This window comes from Lutra lutra, chromosome 16 (assembly GCF_902655055.1).
Source record: "Lutra lutra chromosome 16, mLutLut1.2, whole genome shotgun sequence".
Taxonomy (NCBI): domain Eukaryota; kingdom Metazoa; phylum Chordata; class Mammalia; order Carnivora; family Mustelidae; genus Lutra; species Lutra lutra.
Window position 1 is genome coordinate 7,511,779 of NC_062293.1, and position 12,016 is coordinate 7,523,794.

The 12,016-nt window shown below is 56.3% G+C and overlaps 1 protein-coding gene across 4 annotated transcripts; it reads left to right on the forward strand.

Moving 5' to 3' along the window:
• The first annotated feature begins 718 nt into the window (after window positions 1-718).
• Window positions 719-11,546, forward strand: CPSF4L (cleavage and polyadenylation specific factor 4 like). Of its 4 annotated transcripts, none has more exons than XM_047706328.1 (8): window positions 719-908; window positions 2,918-2,968; window positions 4,635-4,787; window positions 7,464-7,559; window positions 8,377-8,473; window positions 8,930-8,969; window positions 10,381-10,551; window positions 11,277-11,546. In XM_047706328.1, the coding sequence occupies exons 1-8, from the start codon at window positions 875-877 to the stop codon at window positions 11,367-11,369; spliced, it is 735 nt and encodes a 244-aa protein (XP_047562284.1). In that variant the 5' UTR covers window positions 719-874; the 3' UTR covers window positions 11,370-11,546. The 4 variants fall into 4 exon arrangements, with proteins under 4 accessions (XP_047562284.1, XP_047562281.1, XP_047562282.1 ...); XM_047706325.1 differs by lacking the exon at window positions 719-908 and adding an exon at window positions 2,180-2,376; XM_047706326.1 differs by lacking the exon at window positions 719-908 and adding an exon at window positions 2,180-2,376 and having other exon boundaries at window positions 8,380-8,473.
• The last annotated feature ends 470 nt before the right edge of the window (window positions 11,547-12,016 follow it).

The window sequence follows — 12,016 nt, forward strand, 5'->3', positions numbered from 1 at the left end:
AGAAGGTATTTTGGGGAAGCAAAAGTCATGAATGCCAGGTGTTGTCATTCTCATGCCAAGTCGAGGATGGTGCACGGTGGGGAGGTGTGGGGGGCACTCATCTTTGTCTTCGCAGCATCATCGGTGCACCCCCTGCCGGCCAGGCACACGGGGGTGCCACAGGGAGTCCAGATGGAGGGCGGGACCTTGACCCCAAGAAGAGGGGAGGATGGTGGTGGATAGAGGGAGGAGTCTGCACTGGGGTCTCCTCCACGTGTGACTCTTGCCAGCGAACCCCTTCCAACCACCAGAGAGCAGGGAAATCTCCAGGGCTCTAATTACTATTTTTATCCTCCCTTACATAGCGGCTGCCCTGTCTTTCCTCCTCAGTCTAGTCTTCGGGGGGGCCTTGTGTGGCTCTCCCAGCCCTTCCGGGGGCACTCTGCTGGTGTCATGAGAGAAAACCAAGCCCCAAAAGACACTCGAGTTTCAAGTCCCTGCTTTCTCCAATCTTGTCACCCACACCCTCTGCCAGAAGGTCTAACTGAACCTTGACCACCACCCACCCCCTGCCAGGTCACCCCATGCCCTGTGCTTTCACATGGCTGGTCTCCCTTCTGGAACATTCCTTTGTGCCCCTCCCTGCCCCTGCTTAGCACCCCCCCCCCCCCCTTTAGCATTTATCCCTCTGTGATCCCCTCTCATTCCCCTGGACCATAGTGTACTCCGCACTTGACTGGGAGGTCCCTGAGGGCAGGAGGACAGTCCCCCCCCGAGTACCCAGATGCCATCTGGATGTTCAGGGAAGGAAATCATCCAGAGATCCGGGTTTGAATTCCCTCATCACCATCTTCCCAAGTGAGTGCCCTTGGCCTCACCAGCCAGCTGAAGCTTGATGTCCTCGTTTGCCTCCCTGGCCGGCCTGGTTGGTATGTTGACAGACGAATGGGTTTCTGGGACTCCTAATCGATGCACAGGACTAGGGCGTCTACCCCCAGGGGCCCCTGTGATGAGCCTCCCCCAGCCCGCAGCTCAGCACCCAGCCTCCCAGGGATTGAAGTTGGAGGGAGGCCCGGGCTTCTGCAAACTCTTGGATGCCCTCCCCACCCCTCCCCTGCCCCACCTCGGCTCCAGGTGTCTCTCTCTCCAGCTATTTTCTTTTCGGATCCAGAGTTCAAAAGAACAAGGCGAGCAGAGCCCTGGGAAAACAAAAGCCAGCAGGCTTCTTCTTGCAGGCCAGCTTGGGCCTGTAGGGTGCTGCCCACGTCTCCCTGCTCTGTCCGGGAAGGAGGGCGTTGGGTTCTGTGGGTTCCACTGCGACTGGGAAAACATCAGCTCCAGTGGGAGGGAAGGCCAGTGCAGGGGCCCAGGCGGAGGGGCGTGGGGTGGGGAGGCAGCCTGACCTAGTTAGAGCCTTAAAGGGCTCCACTGAAAGCCCTTTCAGATGTCCCCCAGGCTTGGGTGCAGGGGTGGCCTAATAATAATAAAACAACATTTGCATGGAGATTTCGTTTACAAAGCACTTTCTCAGGGGTGGGAGGCGCTCGGGTGGCCTGTGGCATCCTGGCGGGGAGGCCGAGGCCTCTGGCTGGTTCCACCCCAGAGCCGAGCTCCGAGCTCGCGGTTGTGTGCGCGTGAACAAAGCGCTATTCATCCGACTGTTTCCGATTCCTCTGGATTTCGTTCTTTTTTTCCCTCTCCCATGAAGAGCTCACTCAGGGCTTGTCACTCAGGCCAGAAAAGGGGTGTCAGCTGTCCCAGAGGGAGGGGTTGGCTGGGACCTGATTGGAGGGAGGCACCCCTGCCCCGCGGCGCCGCCCCCCCCACCCTTTGGCCCCCCCAAATCTCCTGGGAATGGGAGCAGCCTCACTGTGGTCGGTTGGTGGAACTCTTCCCAAAGCTGACCTGTGGCTTTGTCTTCACGGTGAAAGAGTGAGCACAGGTGTGGTCATGTCTGCGCGTTTGTTGTGTGTATGTCTGAGGACACCGCACAGAGATGAGCAGTGTGGGGAGGGGCTTGGCTAATTCTTCCCCCAGCAGTCTGCATGGTGAGCGGGTGTGGGGGCGTGGGGCCCTGGGGGGAGCGTGAGGCCCCAGGGTGTCTGCACCTGCGTCAGGTGGGCGCAGTGAGACATTCGTGGGGAGAGAGTCACGTGGCCGTCTCCTGGCCCCTGGCACCCAGGGATGAGGGACGCAGCATCAGACCCGGGCCCCTTAAGGGCCTCCCATGAGCTATATAGGGTCCACCTGCAGGGGCTGAGGCAGGTTTTAGCAGCCCCTGCAGGAGACCGAAGATGCAAGAGGTCGTTGCTGGGCTGGAGCAGTTGAACTTCACCTTCGAGAAGGATGTAGAGATGCAGAAGGGCACTGGCCTCCTGCCCTTCCAGGGGATGGACAGTGAGTGAGGCCAGGGTGTCGGCTGCCCCTCTGGAGGAACCTTGAGCGATGGCCCCTCTCCCAGCCCTCTCTGGAGTCCTCTCTGCTCGGCTCACCAGGGAGACTGAGTTGGGTGGGGGGGAGGGGGCTGGGACCAATCATCTTCAAGTCCCAGCTCAGTCCCTCCCTTCTTAGGGGCTCAGGTCCCCCCTCTTACATCTTCTCCAGGACTCCAGGAAAATGGGGCTGACTTCCAGGCAGTCCATTTCCCAGACTGGAAAAGCAGAGAGACCCAGAAGGTGAATTGTGAGAAGCCAGGAATGTCCACACGGGCCCCCTGAGCTCCCCTGCGGCCCTCCATCTCCTCTGTTTCAGAGCTGGGGGGTTAGGTGTTGCGGTCTGGAGGCTGGTTCTGAAAGCCAGCAGCCAAAAAACCAGGAGCCTGGGGGCCCCCAGGCTCAAGCGTCAAGGAAGTTCGGGGTGGGGGGCACTTCCTGAGAAGGAAAAGCCCCTCCGGCAGCTGCAGCCGCTGAAGAAGCTACCTTCCTTCTTTCCCTTCTAGAATTGGGCTCGGCTGTGTGCAACTTCTTCGCTAAAGGGCTCTGTGACAAAGGTGGGTCAGCAGGAGAACCTGGCGGGGGAGGGGGTCTAGACCAGTCTATTCTGTGGTGGGTTCCCCTTGGCCTGGAGTAAGGTGTCAAATCTGCACCTGGGGAGGGGAGGTTGGAGTGGAGTCGAATTTGTCTTATAAGGAGGCAAAGGGCAGGAGAGCAGGTACGTCCCTCCGGAAGCCCTCCCCTGCCCTCAAAGGATTTCACTGGCCCAGCAGCATTGATTAGGGTACCCAGGGCTACCCGGAAGGGGACAGTCCCTTCTTTCCGCCTTGCTGGGGGTGGGAGTGTTTCCGGAGTTTCAGCCTGTTGTGCTCCCAGGAGGCCCCGGGGGTCTTGAGTTTCCTCCCCGCCAGGAAAGCTGCACCCTTCTCCCCAGTCCCCCCAACTTCTCATCCTCTGAATCAACATGGGGCCTGGTCAGCTCTTCTATGTAGTCTTTATGTCCTAAGACAGCTCTGTCTTTCCGTCTCTGAAATGCTACCCATAAATGTCCCCTGTTTTTCCCCCACTCCAACTTGGATCAAGCAAGCCCCTCTCCCCTAATACAGGCAACCGACTCCAGCCAGGGGTTCCCAACCTCTGGCTCATGAACCACTCACAGCCTCTTCCTATAGCAATACACAGTTGCCCCCAAAAGTCTTGCCTCCAATCTGAGGGTTCCCAGTCCCCCTATAGATCCAGGTTCAGTAACCCTTCTAATGTGAATGAGTTCAGGACCAGTTTTTTGGATCCAAGCAGTCCTGTTCTTGGGAAGCCAGAAGGCTGGGGGATGTTCTAGGGCGTAATTGCCACACACCTCTCACCTCCTTTGTCCTGTCAGCCCTGGACGACGGGGTGAGGGGGGGAACCAGCATTGCTCACTCGAGGCTCAGCACTGAGATGCCGCCTCAAGTCCTGTCTCCAAAGCAGTGGTTCACAGTGACATCCTCTTGCAGAGAAACATCACTGCCCTGGCCGGAGGTCACACCAGAGCAAGTTCCGGGCCGGGTGATGGGAGAGCTATTTACAAAGAAGCCCTTCCCGGTTTCCATCCCCTTCTATCAGTCAGCCAAGCACGAGCCCGGCCCTGCTCAGGAACTTAGGAACTGGGATGTCCTTCCTGCTGATGCTAATACCCCAGGAAGAAGAACAAAGAGTTACCTCGAACATTTCCACTTCCTTCTATGTTGTTACAAAGCTGGCTTGTTGGTTAGCACCTTAGGTCTCTGCACTCAGGAAACATAACCTTTGTGGGAGTTTTTAGGACCTGATTTTAACAGGCCCTTCAGGAGCACTGGATGCCCCCCAGACGGTGGGGGGGGGGGGAGTCCAGGGCTGGAACCACGGCTCTGCTCTCTGGTAGGGGTCCCCTGCCATGAGCCCGGAGGAGAGGGGGTGCCTGAGAGCTGCTCTGACCTCCTGGGGCTCCCTGGGGTTTGAGAAGGGCGAGGGCAGGTCCGGCAGGGCAGAGGGTTTGGGCAGAGGGGTGGTCGTGCGAACAGCCCCGTGTCCGGACTACTATACCTCCTTCATGTTGCCTTCGGCCCCTGATTCTAGCTCCAGGGGGGTCAGGGGATGGGAGGGAGGGAGGGCAGCGGGGATCTGAGCCCCAGCCTCTCCTGGGGAATTCCTTCTCGGCTGAGCCGGGTCCAAGCTGTCGGCAGCTGGGTGCTCCGGTGTCCCCAGGGAAGCTCTGCCCGTTCCGGCACAACCAGGGGGAGAAGATGGTGGTGTGTAAACACTGGCTCCGTGGCCTGTGTAAGAAGGGCGACCAGTGCGGTTTCCTGCACCAGTACGATGTCACCAGGATGCCCAAGTGCTACTTCTACTCCAAGTTCGGTAATGTCCCGTCCTGGCACCAGGCCTTGCCCGGGAGGTTGGCAGTGGGGACTGTGAGAGGGGCGAAAGTTTTGAGAGGGGCACGTGGAGGAGGCTGTGCATGCCTTGGGGGCCAGACCACCCTCTCTGAGCCTTGGGTGCCTGCTTCTCCAGCCCCCTAGACACAGAAGGTCCCCATTTTACTGCCTCTGGGGTCCCTGTTTTACTGCCCCGCAGGCACACACGGGTCCCTCTGAGGGAAGGGGAGGGTGTGGCTGGAATCAGAGGCTGAATAGTTCCCCCGACGGTCCTGCCTAATCACATACCCAGACTGACTGTCCGGGAACAAGCCTGAAAAAAGTGATCTCTCTGTCCTGGGGTGGGTCTGGGCCAGGGAGCCCCAAACAAGCATTTGGAAGCCACTTTCCCAGTGCTTGCCCAACACACAGAACACCTGTTCTGCTGGCTGGTATCATTGTCTACTCTCTCCACTGTCTTGCTATTATTCTGTCTTATTTTAGAAGGAAACTTGACATCGTTTCCATAAGTAGAAAACGAGCATCTCTTACAGGCAGTGTGAGGTAACTGTAAGCATACAGTCGTGAGGCTCAGACGCCCTAGCCTCTCCAGTTATCTTGTGTGGTCAGGTCTGGACCAGTGTCCTCCCGCCCTCTGGACTCAGGACCACCTTTTGTCATCCACGGGGCTGCAGAGGGGGAAGCCACAGCCACGTGTCCTCTCCTTTAAGAAGGGTCTGCGAATGTGTTTCAGATCTCATAAAATATCTTCCCAATACAATTCTACAGCTCCGTTCTTTCCGGAGCTGGAAGGAGCCCTACAGATTATGTAGTCTAGCGCTTTTCAGACTGTGTTCCAAAAGAGTGACCTGGGAGGGGAGAGCTGGCCCAGTCTCCAGGGACCTCTCTGACTGAGACAGCTGCAGGGGTCGCTGTCCCTCATTAGTGCCAGCGGCCCCCCGGCGCGGTAGGGGGAGTCTCGGGTATGTGGGAAGAAGGCAAAGCATCCTCGAAGAGCTCCTCCCAGGCCAGAAGTCCATGGCCTGTGTGCTCAGAGCTGGGGTTCAGCTGCCAACGTGTGTTCTTTGAAAGGAAGGACAAAGTTTACCTGGAGCCCGGCTCCCCTTAGTCACCGCCTAAACCTCTTTCATTTAAAAATGCCATTTATTCATTCCTTCAGGAAAACTTGGTTCTGTTTTCTTTTGGGACTTGGATGCTGTCCTGGGGATGGGCACAGGGATAGGACCAGGTTCCTTTCTGTCCCCCAGTACCTCTCACAATGAGGGGCATCCTTGTAAATCATTAACGGTAGTTCGTAACCTCTGTTTCTGCTCTTAGAGTAAACGAGTATCTCTAATAGCCTATCAAAGCGATTCTCGTTCTTCTTGCAAGGAAGTTGTTTTGTTTAGAGCCTTAGGTTGGGAGGTGTAGGAGCGCGGGATGAAGGGGACCAGGGTCTTTGGGCACAGCTGTTGGCCAGGGAAAGGCAGAGTGGAGGGTGGGGTTTGGGTGCCACCTGCTGGCCGTCAGGGGAGCGCGGCGACGTGCATGGGGGTGGGGGCAGAAAGGGAGCCCTGTGCAGGTGACTTCCCACCACCTGACCTGTCAAATGCTCACCAGCCCTGGAGGGGGGCGAGGAGGGGGTATGTCACTTCCATTCCTCTGGAGGCTGGAGCCAGGAGTCCGCACTCTGCCAAGGGCTGCACACAGACGACAAGCATGGAAACCCATCGTCAGTGCAAGGAAGGCTGGTGATGGTGGCCACGGCATTTCCCCTCTCCGAGCCCTGGTGTCCTCGTTTGTGGGACGGCAGGACCTGGAAGGAATGGTGGTTTAAAGCTCTTTGGCATCCGTGGCCCTCTTCTCCAGGTGAAAGCCAATGGTGTGAACATTGTGAAGTTCCTTTTGGTTCTGAGAAGCACCAAGGTGTAGATTTTTAGGGAGGATGAGATTGGAAGCCTTCACTGCTTCTCTACTCAAATGAAGTGAAAAATGAGCGGAATCTTCCCCAAGGCTCCTTTCAAGCTCCTGGCCCCTAAGAGAAACCTAAGAGGGTTCTTTCCACAACTCTCAAGTAGTCTGTCCGACAGGGCTGGTTCCTTTTAGGGAACCTGAGTCCTGGTCCATCTACAGACCAAGGACAGTGCAGATGTCGTGAAACTACAGGTGTCCCTCTGTGTCTTGTCTGGCATCATCCCAGTGCCCACTTGGGGGCACTACTCTGCTCTTCTCGGCATTTCCACTAAAAAGGACTGTGCCCTGGTTCTGGAAGCACCATGGGTCTCCTAGCGATGAAGGCATGAGGGTTTAATCAGCTTGTATCCACGATGTGTCTTCTTGGATCGTTAGCTGCTCACTCTGGGTCTCCCCTCCCCACCTCTCCTCTCGTTCCTTCCTCTCTGGTGGCCTCCAAATGCCTTCCGTTCCAGCCCCTCCTTCGGGATCTCTGGCCCTGCCTCAACACTTCCAGATGCGCTTATTCCTACCTGAGCCCTGCTGGGCACACAGTACTGGGATCCATCCTCCTTAGATTGTTGGAAGGATCAGAAAAATCTTTCTGTGGCTGGTGGCAGATAGCAGGCAAGCGGCTTCTGTGCAAGGGGCAAGGTCCGTCCAGTCTGGGGAGGATGGAAAGAACACTAAAGATGAGCCTGCTTTTAAAGAATGCTGGACTTTTCAGGTGATTGCAACAAGAAGGAATGTTCCTTTCTCCACGTGAAGCCAGCTTTCCAGACCCGGGACTGTCCTTGGTATGACCAAGGTTTCTGCAAGGATGGTGAGGCCCCGACAGAAAGGGAACACTAGGTGATCAGGATGGGGGAGGGGCGGTCCCTGGAAGGGGAAGGAGGCATATTCCTGATGAGGCCCTGGGGGGCCTTCCCAAGAGAAGGTCCTTCTATCGTCCTCCCCAGGCCCGCTCTGTGACACTGTAACGTTCAGCCAGCGATGGGAGGACCTGGTACAGGACTGGCTTCTTCTAGCAGCCTTACCTGGGTTCTAATCCCCGTGACTTCAGAATGCATCAGCTGTGTGACCTTGAACGAACTGCCGAACTCTCCTCATTTATGGAAAGGGGAAACCCCTCCCTCCTAGGGGCGGACCCCCAGGAGACTGTTCATCTATGGTCTCGACTTTTCCCACCCTCCCACCCGTGTGCTGTCGCTGAAGCTTGCTCTGCCTACCTCATTAAGAGGCAGGTTCCCCCCATCCTCGTCCCTGTGCTCTGAGGCCCACATGCTTTGTTTTCCTTTGCCTCCGGGAGCATTGCTCTGAGGCCTCAGCTGAGTTGGTTTTGGGGTGAGCCTTTCCTCAGTCGTACCTTCTGGAGCTAAGTCAAGATGGCATGTGACTATGTACAATCATGTCATTCTGCCCAAACGCAGTGTATTAGGAATGCTTCCCGCCCCCTTGTTCAGGACCTACCCCAACATATTCCGAGGTCGCCTTTCCCCTCTCAGTCACATGGTTAGGAAGCAGGTGCTTTAGGCAGTCTGGAAGGGAGAGATTTATACACCCCGTGAAGTGGACAGCCTGTGACTGCCTACCCTCCTGGTGAGCTTTATCATGTGTCTTTCTGGCTGTTCTTTGCCCAGCAGGTCCCCTCTGTAAACACCGCCATGTTCCTAAGACAATGTGTGTTAACTACTTAGTGGGCTTCTGCCCCGAGGGCCCCCACTGCCAATTTGCACAGTGAGTATGACCCCTGGATCAGCAACTCCCACCTAGCACGGCTGTTCTCTGGCTTCTAGATCTGGATCCTTCTCTACCTTCACTGGCCCAAGGTGGGAAATGAAGTGTCTGGTGAGCATCTGCCCAGTGTTTTCCTTGCTGGCTTACCCTGCACACCCACACCCCCTCCCCCACTCGGGGCTGCACTGAACGCTACTCCAGGCAGATAATGCGTATTCGAGCTGGGCAGGGACATCTAGCTCTTCACAAACTGTTCTAGAAATGAGTAGAAACCCTTAACACCCACCCCAAGCCTCTGCAGTTCTCCCTCATCCCCTGGCTGGGGTCTGGGCTCCTTCCCCACAGGGTTCAGAAATGGGAAGTCTGCAGCAGGCCGACACCGAGCATGCTAATGAGCCGGGGGGGGGGGGGGCTGGAGCCAGACGGTAATCGTCTCTCTCTCTCTAATTCCCTCAGTCCCAAGATGAATCTTTTATTCAACTCGAGCTACACGAAGGTGAGAGCAGGCAGGAAGGGGGCAGGTGTGTCTGGTTCTCTTTACTGGGCATGCTCCCTGGGAAGCGGTCTCTCTCTCTCTCTCTGGTATCGCCCTATGCCCAGCTGCCCTCACTCTCTCATGATCTGCTCCAAGTACCCACTCCGGGAAAGGCACACGCCAACACCCAAACCCCCTCCAACCCCTTTAGGAAGGACTGCTCAGCTTTGGGCCTCTGAGGCTTTCCTTCTCCTTAGCTGGATTGTGTGTGTGTGTGTGTGTGTGTGTGATCTCTATGCCCAACATGGGGTTTGAACTCATAACCCAAAGGTTAAGAGTTGCATGTTCTACCAACTGAGCCAATCAGGCGCCCCATGTATGAGGTTTTTAAATAAAGAACGAGGGGCCCAGCTCTGGATTTGTGGTCTAAAGATGTCGTTCGGGATCCGGGCTGTCCTGGTTGTGCCCAGTCCCTAGGGAAACATATAGTCTTCTGATTGCTACCAAGCACTGATGAGCACCTCCGCACATCAGGGGTCAGGGGACTAATCCAAATTTGGCCCCTGCCTGTCTTTGCACAGCCTGACACCTGAGAATGATGTTTTCAAAAGCACATAGATGGGGCGCCTGGGTGGCTCAGTGGGTTAAGCTGCTGCCTTCGGCTCAGGTCATGATCTCAAGAGTCCTGGGATCGAGCCCCACATCGGGCTCTCTGCTCAGCGGGGAGCCTGCTTCCTCCTCTCTTTCTGCCTGCCTCTCTGCCTGCTTGTGATCTCTCTGTCAAATAAATAAAAATAAAATCTTAAAAAAAAAAAAACACGTAGGAAAAAAGGCAAACCAAAGAATATATACTGTTAACACGGGGAGAGTGAAAATGAAAATGTCTTTTCTCGAAGTTTTCCTGGATCAGGGCAAACTCATGGCTTCCGTATCCTCCAGAGCTGGTCTCAGGCCTATGCGGCAGGGCTGAGCGGCTGCCACCGAGCCCACGTGGCCTGCAGAGCCAAACCGCTTTCTATCTGGTCTTCTACAGAAAGCCTTGGCTGACCCCTGGCCTGGATGGCTCTGGCAGACGTCAAAGCGGGCGTGGGAACAGGGCTCTCGGCTCGCGCTGTTCCTCAGGGCCCCGCATCCGGTCCCTCAGCCCCCGGGAAAGGCCGGCGCCGGCTCGGGAGGGCGCCCCCTGCTGCCCCTGAGTGGGATCTCGGCTGGAAGGTGGGAAGCCGCCTCCATCCGTGACTGTTGGCCAATTCCCAAGCCCCTGTGTAACGGTCAGCAGGAGGCATGTTTTGGCAATTACAGTTGTCACCAAAGGCGTCTTGAAACCTGGTTTCCGCTGAAAGACCTGGCCAGAGCTTTTGCCCCTGGTCTAAAGCCACCATGTCTACGCAGAGTGGATGTCTGCAGTGTTTTCTCCTGACCTTACCTGCAGCTTGTCCACGGGCCACGGCGTTCAGCACCTCCTGCTTCCACCTGGGAGCGTCACAAGCCCCCTTCCACGACCACGGAGTGCCGGCTTCTCCACCCTCTGAGGCAGCCCCAGGAGCCCCTGCTCTCCTGCCGCTCGGGGCTCAGGGCACCGGAGCAGGGCCCATGCTACACGGTGAGTGGCCGCAGACAGACCCGGCCATAGCCCGGGGGAGGGCGGGGGTGGGAGGTGGGAGGGGGGAGTGGCTCCAGTCAGTCAGGTAAGAACAACACACTGGGGGGCAGGAGTGATGAATGGGGGCGGGGGGGGCCACCGGTAACCCCAATGTTTCTGCTAAGTCTCCACGACCTCAACCGACTTATATCTCCCACCAGACAAGAATTTCTTTCTTTATTAAAATCTAGTAAGTTAAACAGCTCTCACCTCTCCTCCTTCGCTGCCTATGAATTCGGAGTTCACACCTAATGTCCTCAAGAATTGGGGGGGGGCAGGATTTGGTAAGGAAAGGAACGTAGCTCGTTGTTTTTCTGATTTTGTTATTTTCTGGCTTATCAGGAAGAAACATAACTTCATGAGATAACATCTACACTGTCCCGTGCTCCTGACTCCTCTATACTGAAAGCTCCAGTGGGGACAGGGAAGGGCACAGAGCTCTTGCCTTTCTCGTATGTTTGATTTTGGGGCCTTTGAACATCTGGATCCCTGTTCTCTGGGATAGCGATGTTGGCTTGAAGGTCTCAAGGTCTTTCAGGCCCGAGATGAAGCTTCGTTTAAGAGAGAAGCCATCAAACTCCTTAGAATGACAGCTAACTAGCTCTCAGGGTTCCCTAGACGGGTTAGGGCATTTGTCCTGGGATCCAAATTTACAAAAAGTGACATCGGTCATCTTTTTCTTTTAGTGTCGTAACATGGGCCGTTATGCCAGCCAGAGCAGTATGACTCCAACAGGTAGGAGTTATCAAAAAGTAACCCCAGGTCGGTGGGCTAACTGACGACTATCCAGCGAAGAAACCCAACGGCCACTCTGTGGGATCCTCTGGTCCCCATGCCCAGGGCGCCCTCGTGTTGGCCCCCACTGGGCTGGAGACGCGGAATTAGTGGCCTGGTGCACGGGGGCTTGTTCCCTCTAATCCTGTAAGGGAGCCGCTGGTAGAAATACACCAGGACTGGAGGCAGATGGGACTGTGGTAGGGCGCGGTATCACAAAATGGAGGAGCAGGATGTACGTACACTCAGAGCTCAGGTTTGTGGGACATGCACGGGTCCTGCTCCGCATGGCTCTTGCACCATGGCCAAGCTTGGGCTGTGCACGGCGGTGCTATTCACATGGCCTCGCCTGCTGCTGGGAACTTATTAAACCCAATGGTTTTCTTCAGCATGACAGCTGCCTCCCTGCGTGGCTTCCTTCAATTTGAGGCTCTGTTCTGTGAATGCTTTAGGCGAGGAGTTACAGGCAGGGAGATGGTGTAAACAAGGCTTGTTCTCTGGGAGGGGAGGGAGTGACGCACACCATTTAAGGCCACACTAAGCCAAAGGCCATTTAACCTGCAGGGAGAGGTGTGGGTAGGCTAAGCCAAGCCTTTTGGGGAAAGGGAGAAAACAGTAGGTGTGTGGTGGGAACAGGTGTACCGGCCCCCGC